We start from the raw sequence: 13,378 nt of genomic DNA on the forward strand, positions 1-13,378 counted from the left end.
GTGTGGATGTGCATATACACATGTATACCTCTCTACATCTATATATTTTGTATGAATGCATCTATATTCTGATGGAAATGTACAGTGTGACGTGGTCTGGAAGCAATCTAGCTGGCTATTAAAAAAAGGAATGGTTAAATACAGCAAGTATGCCATTATATTCACCCATGGGAAAAACTGAAAAGTAGAAAGGAGTACTAAGAACTTCAACATACATTAAGTTAAATTTGCAAATAAAAACAGTGTGCTCGAATTTTCATTAAAAGCTCCACGTACATGAATGTGTATAAAAGCACTGAAAAAGGTCTATAATTTCAGAGCCTAAACAGGTCACAGGGGCCTCCCAGGTGGGAAGAAGTGAGGCTGGAGAATTCAACGGACTTTGTTTTAATGAGCCACATCCTACCTATTATTACTCTCTGCAATTAATTTATTACTTTTTTTAAGTTAAAAATAAAGAAGCCAAAACGCAGAGTTCAGGCCCTACTCTACATCCTCCACTGCAGCCTCGGTGGATGGGGCTGCCCAGAGAACCCTGCTCCCGACGGGGCTGACGCACACAGACCCAGAACACACGTCCTGAGGAAGACAGAGACCGTGAAACCGCTCAGCACTTCTCAAGGGGAATTGGTTCACATATGCATCATATACTCAGTCAAGACTTTCACTGATGACTAACATGTTAGGAGCAGTACTCACACAATCTTAGCACTGTCTTCGCAGAAGTCAACGTGTAACGTAACAGGCTTTGTGCAGTACAGTCTGAACTTTTTCGCTCTATAGGGAAGCTGCATAAAAGTTTCTACTGCAACTCGGACGCTTTAACAGTGAAAGAAACAGATCATAAAGAAAAATAATACTTAACATTTCTTTAAAGTACACCAATATAATTAATACACTTAACATAAAAATAAAACACACAAAAACAAATTATTTGTTTCTAATACAGCCACCAACAACAAATACTTGGAGACATTTGCCCAAGGTAATGAAAATTAGTTCCCGTGAGGGGTGGAAATCTTACCCTTCTACGTATAAAGCACAGATATACGTATAGTAAATACACAGATACTCAGTGTATCTTTGCTGTTAAAATTTCATGGCATGGGAGTGGGAGGGATTAGAAAAATAATGTCTAGTGAGGCTCCTTTGGTTGAGAAACACAGGATAATAATGATCAAACCTGGGAAGCAGATTCTATTTAAGAATTTTAAGTATCAAATTCAATACATGGCCAGAATTATCTTAATGTTTCTGTAAATGAGCAGATGTTTTAATAATTAGTGTTTGCCAACTTTGCACAAAAAAGCTGAAGGGCTGATACTTGATAAGTTGTTCAATGTTTTTATTTTCCTTCTTTCAGGCAAATGACAGACTTTAACACCATTTCAGCATAAGTTGGTGATGAAGATGCCCACATGGCTGTCTAGGCCCCTTGTATGTGTGTGTCTCTCTCTTTCTCTCTCTCTTTTTCATCCGAGGATACTTTTTCCAGTGCTTTTAGAGAGACAGGAAGGGAGAAAGAGAAGCATCGATGTGAGAGAGAAGCACCCATTGGTTGTCTCATGTACACTCCCAGACCACGTGTTCGGCAGGGATCAAGGATCAAACCGACGACCTACACGTGTATCCTGACTAGAAGTCAAACCTTTCAGTTAAGGATGATGCTCTAACCAACTGAGCCACACCAGAGAGGGCCTTTTGTCTCAGGTTAGAACACGGGGGCTGCACTAACTGCCCCTCAAGGCCTCCTTGTGCTCTATTTAATCATATGATTCTCTTGTCCAAAACAAACTAAACTTAAAATACCAAATACTAAAAGAAAATATCCCCAAACAGTTAAACACAATAGTTTTTTCTAAACAATTATGGTTAGAAAGGTAGAGAACCACAAGCTAGAAATGCATCTTTTTTCTTAAGCATCTGCAAATTGTCAATGTCTGATAAGCTCCTCTGCCATGAGATTCTCAAGGTAATTCAGTAAGGTAGATCTCTCACTGCAGGTGAAGTCTATGTGGTGTTGCTCTTTCGGAAGAAGGGTCCTTATATTTATTTATTTATTTATTAAACTGATATCCTCTTATGCTGGGATAGGAAACCATGAAGAAAGTGCCACCAACACTTGTTGACAGCAATTTCTAACGAACTGTGACATGTGGTCCTGGAATCAGTGAAGGTTCACTCTGCACCATCTCCTACGGTAAGTAGCGGTCACAGCCTCACTTCGTTAGGCAGGACAACCAGGAATATGTACTTGAATGTATGCTCTGCTCTCTGCCACCCGAGGCTACACCCCTTCAAAATGCCCCTTCTGTGGAGACAGGAGATTCTCTCTGCCTCCTGGTAGGATCTTTCTTGCCGCCAAGCCTCCCTAAAGTACCTGCTCGGACACGTGAACAAAACCAAGAGGCCAGGTGAGGTGAGCACCTGCCCTTTCTGGGTAGGAGGGGGCTGGGGGCAGGAGGGATGGAGCTGCCTGCGAGTCTTCATCCTGAGCATTTGCTCCTACATTCACTGCATACGGAACTGGAACCTGAAGCCTGCAAGAAGTCTTCCCTTCTTGAAGCTAAAAAAAACCCTCCAGCTTAAAACCTCTAGCCCCTTACTTTGAAAACTGACACTCTCCTTTAAAACTGACAGTTGTCTTCTTAAAGAGGAGGCAAAACAAAATTCATACGTACTTTTTCAATTTCACTGGAATGTACTTGGCAAAATCCACAAGGAAGCACTCTGCCAGGTAATGGTCTGCTGAAGACACGATCGACTTAATAACAGCCCGGCACCAGCACCTGAGTTCCTGACAGAAAACCACACACACCTACACAGTGAAAAGACAACGTGAGTGTTAAAGCCTTTAGCCACACCATGGGAGAACTAAAAGGTCCTCTCACAATCATCTCAGCCTACACTTCACCTTTCAGGAGAGGAAAGAGATTCAAGGGGGCTGACCCTGCCTTGTCATTCTTGGGGGGTGGAGGCGTAACCCTAAATCAAATCAAAGCTTTATATTTCTCTATCAGACCATAGAAAATACAGGGGAAAGAGGGAAAGTTCACCGCCACCACCACCAGGAAGCCATCAGGCTACCCCAAATGTGGAATATTGTAAAAGGACATGGCCTGCTTTCATTTCTTAAATAAGTATGGGGAAAATAAATGTGATTAATGATGACTTTTGAGAGGAAAAGGAATTTACTTTCAATTTTTCTCACAAAGAGTTTATAAATCTTTTCCTATTGTGCTATTAGAAAAATTCAAACTCTTCTGAGAAATAACTGATGTGTAGACAGTCAGACAACGGGACTAGGAATTGAGGCTGCAAGAAAGGAAGGAGGGACAAAGATTCAGGGTAAGGGAAATAAGGAAGCTGGAGGTAGCCAAAGCCACGAGCAAACCAAAAGGGAGGCAGCAGCCCTAGACTGAAAACCCCCATGCCCTCTCTGCTGAAGCGCCGGCATCTGTGATGAATCCAGAATAGTCCCTCTGGTCTCTAGCCACAGGAGGATGGTCCGAATGCCTAAGTTTGGATGACAGTCCATCTCCTCTAGGCCCCCATGACCCTTATACAACAACTGCACGTTCCACGATTAGTCTAAATCCTGTGCAACCAAAAGAACTTAATACCAGCCAATGCTTAAAGCAATCAGAATATGCCCAAAGCTTTAATTATCTTAGTTGCCAAAATATTCTACATTTTGGGTAGGATTTCAAGAAATGGTGCTTAAAGCACATTTAGATACATACCTGCCCCTCCTCCAACATCAATGGCTTTATTTCTATGTCTTGACACATGGTATTATAGAAGTCATTCATGGCTCTGTTAAGCTTTTGATAGTCAACTTCATGATCTAAAAAGGGGCTACACCCTTTTATAATAACCCAGAAGCAGCCTGGATCCTCAATCTGTAAAATGGTTAAAAGACAGACAAAACAACACATGATTTAAAAGTAGAACCCTAAAATAATAAACCTTAGAACCACAATGACTATTTCTAATTTAAGTTGATCTAACAAATTCTTGATAAGCACCCCTGTCATAAATGGTCAGACCAAAGATAAAAGACCCTGAACATTTATGCGTATCAAATCATCAGGCTGGACACCTTAAACTTACACGACGTTACATGTTAATTAGATTCGATAAAGCTGTAAAAAAGATAAAAGACACAAAGACAAAATCCTAAAACGTGTCACCAAGAATATGTAATTCTTAATTACGTGTTGTGGCTCCAAAAGCAGAGATCAGTGTCCTTGAGCTCCTGTCTTTTGAAAATATCCACAATAAGATGTAAAAGCAAGGTTCAGAACGCTGGTTTTAGTTTCCAATGTCCTTCATTAGAAAGAGGAGATACATTCTGCTCATATTAAAAGAAATAAATGATGGCAGATAAACCAAATCAAATACAAATTATTACCTAAACGGGAAGCCAGAAATGGAGTAGAAAGAACAGGGATGAAAGTCAGACTCCTCTGAGTGTATCTTATCTTACAAACTAAGATTTTCATCATTAAAGGTACAAATACAAAATGGAAAGTTAAATTTGAATTGAAAATATCAATAGGAATTCATGTGGAAAGGGCCTACAAGGAATGACATCCCAAGATCTTGGATTCTAGGTGCCAGGTGGCAGGAATTACAGGTGTTCCCATTGGTATTCTGTTTTTCTGATGTTGGATCATTCCAATAAACAGCTGGAAAAAAGAACAGCTGGCCATCTGGCTCCAGTAATGGCAAAGTAGTTTATGCAGACTAATCCTGTAGCTGACAATTATAAATCCTGGAAAAAATACAAAACAACCACTTTAAGACCCTGAAGAGATACCAAAAGCAGGTACAAACTGGAGGGGACTTAATCCTTCAGAAGAGGACCTGTCACTGAGTGAGATCCATGCTTCTCTGCAGCTTTCCCGAGAAGCCTCCTTAGTCCTGCTGGTGCAGAGCAGCTACAAACTCAAGCAGAAAGCCGCAATGTCTGTGGCTTGAGGAGCCAGAGAACAGGGCATGGGCGTGCCAGAGCAGCTGTTAATTAAGGGGAGAAATTCTGAAGGAGAGTCACAAGAGGGAGAGGCCTGAACTTTGCATCAGAAAACCCATCAACTCCTTGGCAGTCCCTGAAGGGCACAGATGGGACTCCAAGGAGTCCAGGGAAAAGCAACAACTGGAAGGCTGGAAGAAATAGTTTTATAGCTGCCGCCCATGAGAACTCTCCGCACACAGGCTCGTCCCAACCTTTACACTAAGAGGCCACCCAAACTCTAGCATGGCTTCCAGCAGCATAAGGCTCTATCCCTGGGATGACCCCCATCCCTCCAAAATGCCTGCCTGGGGAAGCTCAAGGCTCCCAGGAGAATTCACTGCATTCTGGTCAACACCTGACAGAGGCCCCTGCCCTCCCATTACTAACCGGCTTACAGCTGTGAATCCTTCCTGTCCTTTTGAGATGTATGTAACCCCAGAACCAGCTCAAACTGGCCTTATCCTGTTTCTAATTCGATATGGAGTTGTTTTTCAGGGATAACGAAAAAAAATGTTAAGTCATACAGCCATAGCAAACGCAAAGGAGAGAGTTTTGACCTTCAGTAACACCCAGAACCAAATAAACTAAACCCCCCACCTCCAAGGACCCAAAGAGTTAGGACTTCACTGAAACTGGATCACCGGAAGCCTCTCAGGAGGGAAGGGTTCCTTGTCCAAAAAGATCTCTGGCTGAGGCCCTCCAAATGAAACCTGCCTCACCAGTGCTTCCGCATACCCGCCCATCCTTCCCTATGCCCTTAAATCCCACCCCAAACCCTCCATGGGGAGACAGATTTCAGCCTTGCCTCCCGTCTCCTAGTCAGTGGACCTCACAATAAAGCCTTTTCTTTTCTCAAAAGCCAAAGTCATGGTAATGGCTTCTACGCGCATGGGCAGCCAGCCCTTCTGGTCTATGCAGCTCCTAGCACTCAGGGGAAAGTCTTTCTCAGGGCCTTAAAGCCATTCCTTTGAAATGTAATCATCAGGAAGAATAAGGCTTCCATCAAACCTACTAGAATGGATAAGATTTGTAAAACCGACAATATCAGCACTGATGAGGAGGTAGAGCAACTAGAACTCTTATCCATTTCTGGTAGGAATGCAAAATGGCAGTTACTTTGGAAAACAGTTTCTCATAAAGTTAAGCAGAGAGGTAATGATAACCTATTTACCCATGAAATAAAAACTTGTGTTCACACAAAAACCTGTATGAAAAATTTATAGCAGCTCTCTTTACAATCTCTAAAAATGAGAAACATCTCAAATGACCTGCAACTGGTGACTGCATAAACCAACCGTTCCTTATCCACACAATGGAATACGCCTCAGCGTGTGAAGCAGAAATGGACACGTGCCACGACACAGACGAGTGGGAAATGCATCACACTAAGTCAAAAAGGTCAGACTCCCCGATCGCCCCTCCCTCCAGCCCTGGCAACCGCCCTTTTCATTTCTGTCTCTGTGCATTTGATTACTCTAGGAAACTCATATGGTGGAATCATACAGTATTTTTGTATGTGGCTTATGTCACTTAGCCACATACAAAATGTTGTTCTCAAGGTCCATCCATGTTGTAGCCTGTGTGAGAATGTCCTTCCTTTTTCAAGTTGGAATAATATTCCATTGTATGTATATTCCAAATTTTGCTTACCCATTCGTCTGTTGATGGATATTTGGGGAAAAATATTTCACCCATGGGCTAAATTAATCCCCTGGGCTAAATTAATCTGGAGAGCCACAACTGTTATTTGCACCACACTTGGGGGAATAAATACTCCTATACTGGATAAAAAGTTTGCTCAGGGTGAGCACGGTAAGAGCAGACAGTGGGGGCAGACCAGAGCTGAGGGGACAGATGAAAGGGTCCCCGGATCCAATGAAAAGAAAGGGGTTCCCAAGCTCCAGGCAGTGAGAGCGCAGCTCCTCCTGCCAGAGTTCTGCCCTGACGGACTGGCGTGTGCAGGATCCGTGTCCTCCGAGGAGCCCTATCTTTCTACAGGAGAAATCGTTCTAGCCCACTTTAGGACTGATGGTGAAGAGGAGTTTGCCAGATAGATCTGGAACCCCTAAACGTCTCAGAGGAAATCCTCTGTAAGAGTCAGTTTGTGAATCTCAATTCATATAAATACACGACATAAAATAGAAACAAAGTTTGGTTTTTAAAAAAATTCCATTATTCGCTAGGGCTGTGTCTTCTGCCCAATTAAATGTGATTTTTAAAACTTATTTAAATTTCCTTTTCTCAATAACAACCCCCCCCCCCCCCCCCTTTGCTCGATTTGTAAACTCCTTCCTCCAAGTAACAGGGAGAACGGAGCATGCCTTCCCAAGTCTCTGGCATCGCCAAGGAGCACTCACCGGACTCAAAGACGAGAAACTGCAGCAGTCAGTCCCCACTCAGCAGGTCTCACACGAGCGAGCCCCCACCCCAATCCTTGCTCCAAGGACCCGAGACGGGTAGCGAGCGGCAGCCAGAGCACTGGGGCGTGAGCCGTTTGGAGTCCCCACGAATAAAGATGAAATGCGCATGTATGCAGGGTTCGAGGAAGGGAGATACAGTTCATCCCCGCCCCTGTCCAACAGGGGTGGTGACCGACTGGAGAGGACCCATGTGGGGGGTCAGGTCAAGCTCTCCGTACCCACGACCTGGGGCTCACAGGAACCCTCAACCAGCACGGACCCGGGTGGGGTGCGTGGGAGAGGGGGGTTACCGTCCGTCCATTCCCCTAAGGTTCTAGAGTTAGGAAATACAGGCCACGCAGTTAAATCTTAATTTCGGAAAAACAACTAATAACTTCTTACGCTATATCCCAAATACTGCATGGAACACCGCTAAGCTAAAATGTGTTGCTTTGCTGAAATTAAAAGTTCGAGCCTTTGGCTGGTGTAGCTCAGTGGATTGAGCGCGGGCCTAGGAATCAAAAGGTCGCCAGCTGGATTCCCAGTCAGGGCACCCGCCTGGGTTGCAAACCAGGTCCCCAGAAGGGGATGCATAAGAGGCAATCACACACTGATGTTCCTCCCTCTATTTCTCCTTCCCTTCCCCTCTTTCTAAAACTAAACAAACTCGTTTTAAAAAAAAGAAACGTTTGAGCTTTTGTCCGGCACCCCTACCCGCAGTCAAAGACCGGCATTCCAAGCCGGGAGGACGTGCAAGGGGATGGTTGGGTTGAGTCAACCGCCCGGCCCGGGGCTTCGCGCTCGCTCACCTTCAGCACCACTACCTCGAGCATCTTCCCAGCGCCTCGCTGGCCGCCCGCAGGCTTGTCCTGCGATGTTATGCACCGTCGCAGCCGCTCCCCTTTCCTAGTCTTCCCGTCGCTGCTCACTCGGACTGCACTTTAGGGGCGAAAGTGGAGCCTTTAGCAGTGTCTGCCTCGCCCTCCGTGGGTGCCGCGGACTCCGCGCCCAGCTCCGTGCACCCCAGGTACACGGCCTCGCAGCCCAGGCCCACTACGCACCGCGGGTGACGCTCTCCGTCCTCTCACCCGGACGCCTCGGCGGGTGCGCTTGGGGCTTCGACGGACCCACACCTGTTCAAGCCGCCAGGCTTCCAGAAACCACGTGATGCGCCAACGGCAAGGACAACGGCCAGCGCCCAGCGCACAGCGCCCCGTGCGGCGGGCGGGGCGGGGCAGGGCGGAGCGGCGGGACGTAGGGGGAGGAGCTGGGACGCAGGGGGAGGAGCTGGGACGCAGGGGGAGGAGCTGGGACGCACAGGCGCGGAGCACGCAGGGGTCAGGTGCTTTAAAGAGTCTTGGGGTTTTAGTGGGTCACAGACCTCCGACGGCCTGGGGACTTCCACGTCCTCCTTCTAACCGGTCTGGAGGGGCAGAGTGGCCGCCTGTGAACCGAGTTAGTTCGTAGTAGACTTCCAGGAGGCCCTGCCCTCCGACTGCTGAGCTCCAGTGAGGAGAAAAACAGAGCTAAGTAAATGAAGCTTACCCGTTGCTGAATTCCACTAATCAGGCCTCACTCTGAACGGAGTCACCTGGCAGTGCCAAGTCACCTGAAAGCCCCTTGGGGTCTATACCTCGCTGTCTCTTGGCACTAGTCACTGGCTATGCCCAGCTGGGGGAAGGAAACAGGTATCTGGTGGGTTGATAAGCCTGTTACTAGGTAAGTCCCTGGTTTACAGGACCAAAAGCCCTCTGCTCCGCCATCTTGGTTCTTTTGAACCATGTGAGATTCAATTGGCGCTACTTCGTGTGTGGCGAGGCTTTGTGATGCAAAATCCCAGCCACCTGCAGGAGGACCTGTTAAGATTACTTGCTCTGTTCTTGTATATGGACTTATGGTTCCAGTTGTGTATATATCTTACGGTTTTTCTGTGTTAGTTTTCTATGTTTTTACTGCCGATATAACTCTGCTTTGTAAAAAGAAAAAAAAAGGCATCTTTTCTGGTTCCATCGTTGGCTAGTAACCATAGGAGCAGCAGCATTTATCCTGAAAGGCAGTGGCCTCACCCACATTTTAGCCAAGAAGAAAATGTTTTTGATGGCAGTACTGCCCGGCCTATGTATATAGTTGATTTTGGGGGAAAAAACAGCCTCTGAGTGATTCTTTGAATTATTATACTCTATTACAGCTTGAACTCTTTTGTCAGGTTCTGGAAAATGCAATGAAATCCCATATGTACAAGTCTGTATGTCTCTACATAATCAGGATGCAGCAAAAAAGGAGACAAGTTAATGGTACAGAGGGCAGGGGAACCTAAAAGTCTCTCCTACCAGACAGAAAAATTCGGGAATAAGAAAAATAGAAAATGAGTCTTTTAAATACCCTAAATCCTCCACCTGGATGCCTGGGAGCTGTTGCAGTCCTGGGAACGTGAAGGGGGGGGACAGATGAATGCCACCCCATGCAGAAGCAGCCAGGCCGACTGCCCCTCCTCAGTGTGCAGGAAAAAATGGTGCTTTTAAACTCAAGCCGCTTTCCACCCTCCACCCCCCACCTCTTCCTCAGCCTCCTTAAAAGTCATCAAGGATGCCAGGTAATTAAACAGCTCACTTTTGAGCCCACTAAAGGAATGCAATAATCACCAAGAATCCAAATGGGTAATTGATGTCTTTAAAAATTATTAGCATGGAATATATATTTACTTTTGCCTGATTTAGAAAAAAAGGTAATGTTACCTCTGTTATGCCCTTTAAAAATATGTGTATTTGCCAATGAGGGAAAAAACTGTTTCTGAAAGTTATGAAACATGTTCATGAAGTTGGCAACTAAATGTTAGAAATGCACAAGAGGTTGGAGAGGGAGAGGGGATGTGGACGCGGATAGGCCCTTGTGGTGTGGCCACCTCCCGGAGGGTTAAAACAGGCTGAGGCCTGTTGGACCTGGTCCTTTGAGGGGAGGGATCTGAGATAGCGTCAGGAGAGGCAGGGGATTCATAGTCTGAGGTCTGGGCCCTGGCCTGGCCGGGGGAAAGGGAGGAGGGGATGCATAAAGAGGGGGAATAGTCTTCGGACAGATCAAAAGATGTTTCTGCCTGGGCACTGGGAATAGGCAGATGTTGTTTGGGAAAGGGAGAGCTGAGGAGAAGGATTTGGTAGGTGGAACAGGTCTGGCTTAGGGAGGGGCACCTGCGCAGCTCAAAGAAGGCCTGGACATATGGGACTTCACTTGCTGAGACACTGACAGAAATTGTCAAGGGCCGTGAGGATTTGAGGGTTGAGTGTCCTGTTTTCTAGCCAGATGGATCCATTATCCAACTTATATTTCAGCCAGGCAGTGTTACAGTAGGGAATAAGCCTCTTGGGTTTTAAGTTCATTTCTAGACCTAGGTCTTTCAGCTTCTGAGCAGACACCCCAAGGGAGTGTTGCAGGAAGGAAGTGTTTGGCTCCCACCCATTACAAGGAATAAGATTGAGGGGAGAAAGGAGCAAGCCTAGTCTTCTTACCCTAGGACAAACAAGGAGGCATCTCATCCTTGAGTGTCTTAGGGTCATAACGGAAAGGGAGGAGAGGAGGGAGGCGTCCCGCTGTCCTTCTCACTTCTGAGGTCCAGGACCTGTCAGGCAGTGACTGTCACCCAGTGTGGGGGTTTTCTAGATCTTTTCCAGGACAACAGCAGAACAGAGGAGTGCCAAGATGAGGGAAGGGGATATATTCCTTACCCTAGTTGATTTTGCTGGTGTGGATGCACAGGTCAGGCAAGTGGGCTTCCCCAATCACGGTCCTCCCAGGTTTCAGCACCAAAATGTTAGAAATGCACGAAAGATTGAGACAGGAGGAGCCGATAATCTGAACCAAGTGCCTTTACTTGAAGCTGCACTTACAGGTGGGCTGAGTCTGGACAGACTGCAGCAGCAGAGGGAGGCAAGAATGGGGGTTTTAAAAGAAAAAGCACAGGGTTGTGGGGGGTGGCAGGATAAGGTAGGGGTTAGTCTTTTGTTCTTCTGGATTGTTGCCTCAGGATGTGTGAGTCAGGACTATGGGTTAGGTAAAGGTCCAGGCTGTTCCCAGGTGCAGGAAGGTCAGTCTGACCACCAACCATTGCGGCTGGCATCAGATGTCTATTGTGCCAGGTAGGAGAGAGTTTCAGTTAAGCTGCAAGCTGCAGGCATTCAAGTGGGTTGGGATAGCTGAGTCATCAGCAGTCTGGCAGTTCAGAAAACTGGCCTGGCCCTTTCACTAAAGAATGCTATTCCTTACATTTAGTTGTTACTAAAGGTTAAGGCTTCTAAGAATTAAGAATTCTAATTAAGTTGGAAAAAAAGTATATGGTTTTGGTAACATAAAGTTGAAAGTAAGTTGTTCTTATTTCTGAATGTGCTGAAAGGAAACTAAAATGGCCGCGTAAGTTGTAGAGGGTCTGTGCAACTTAAAGGACTGTGAAGACAGAGGAAGTGAAAAAAGATAGAATTGACAGGAATTGATGAAGTGAAAAATGGTGAGAAAAAAATAAAAGAAAGAAGCATACATATTAAAGGAAGAAAGGATATTGGAGGAAGAAACTCAGTAACGGAAATGGAAATGGGAAGATAGAAATAAAGAAATGGAAAGGCACCTAGATAGATGGCAAAACAGCATGGCGATTTTATGGAAAGGCCTGGAAGCTCCCTCTAGTTTTTTAAAGCCAGTTGTGATTTCCCCACAAAAACCACAGGTACAATTCGCAGTGGAGAACAAATAATTGATTTCTTAGTATGAAATAACTTTCATTTGTAATTCTGAGTGTTTTCTTAAAATGTTGTTATAAAAAAAGCAAATTCCTTTGTCAACTGCATTGTCATCAGATCTATAGCCATGACATTTTAAATATTTTTTGTCCCTTAAAAATATTTTTATATTTTTTGTCCCTGAGACAGTCATTGTTTTACTCTGATGCATTTGCTAAAATGTTACACCTTCAGGGAGATCCACAGAAAGGACTCTGACTTCTTCTAAAATACGAATTTCTGCGAATAAATTACAGATCACACATTTAAACTAGATGGACTTATAGGACTCTAAGAAATAACCGAATTCAGAGAAATACTGGCAAATAACCAGGATAAACAGGAATTAATTATGGGCTAGTGTGGCTCAGTTGGTTGGGTGTTGTCCCATAAAGTGAAAGGTCACCAGTTCAATTCTCAGTCAGAGCATATGCCTGGGTTGCAGGTTCAGTCCCCAGCTGGGGTGGATATGAGAGCAGTTGATTAATGTTTCTCTCTCACATTGATGTTTCTCTCTTTCTTTATTTCTCCATTCCCCTCTCTCTAAAATAAATAAGTAAAAAAATGCTTTAATGTTGGGAACCACCCTGCCTGGTTTCAGAAGCGGTAACCCCCCCATGGCTAAGGCTGAGTAAGAGACTTTGGGACTGTAAGCCACTAAGGAGACAAAGCTTATCTCCCTGGCAGGGGCACCACCTCTTCCCCCTTTTACTTCACCCTGCTTGGCCCCAGATGGATGACTGGTTATCCAATGACAGGTAAGATTCCTCAAGGGAGGGACAACCTAAGACAGGCCCAGTCATGAAGGGTCCACTAGGGAAGTACTTGGGGGGCTATAGAAAAAGGGGATGATGGACCCCCACCCCTCAGCTTTGACATAGCCTGAGTCCTCATTCTGTCTGCCAGAAGTCTCCTAATTTCTTGGCTGTCTTAGGTCCCCTCCCTGACTTAAGCCTGAAACAATGCTGGAGGTGGGTGCAGCCCTGTGCTGGAAAGGGCAGGTTCCCCTGGGTTATCAGACCTAAGAAGGAATGCATAAAATCCTGTGAATCTGCTTTGCTAATACCCTCAATTTAAATGATAAGGGTTCAAGAATAGAATGAGTTTGTTTCCCCAAAGTTTTATGGCCCTTTAGCTATCTGACCCAGACTTAGAATAAGCCCTCATAGTTCTTTGAATGTTATCTATTGTTTGATCCT

The 13,378-nt window shown here is 45.3% G+C and overlaps 1 protein-coding gene across 1 annotated transcript in view; it reads right to left on the reverse strand.

Annotated features, from left to right (window-relative positions):
* The window catches only part of TDRD12 (tudor domain containing 12), a 66,573-nt gene extending 58,324 nt beyond the window's left edge, over positions 1–8,249 (reverse strand). The window contains exons 1-4 of the mRNA XM_053915818.1: positions 8,226–8,249; positions 3,744–3,902; positions 2,682–2,818; positions 700–819 (exon numbers count right to left, since the gene is read on the reverse strand). Coding sequence (XP_053771793.1) covers positions 700–819; positions 2,682–2,818; positions 3,744–3,902; positions 8,226–8,249 — 440 coding nt within the window. The remainder of the gene's footprint in view (positions 1–699; positions 820–2,681; positions 2,819–3,743; positions 3,903–8,225) is intronic.
* Between the last annotated feature and the right edge of the window lie 5,129 nt (positions 8,250–13,378).

This window comes from Desmodus rotundus, chromosome 12, assembly GCF_022682495.2.
Source record: "Desmodus rotundus isolate HL8 chromosome 12, HLdesRot8A.1, whole genome shotgun sequence".
Taxonomy (NCBI): Eukaryota; Metazoa; Chordata; class Mammalia; order Chiroptera; family Phyllostomidae; genus Desmodus; species Desmodus rotundus.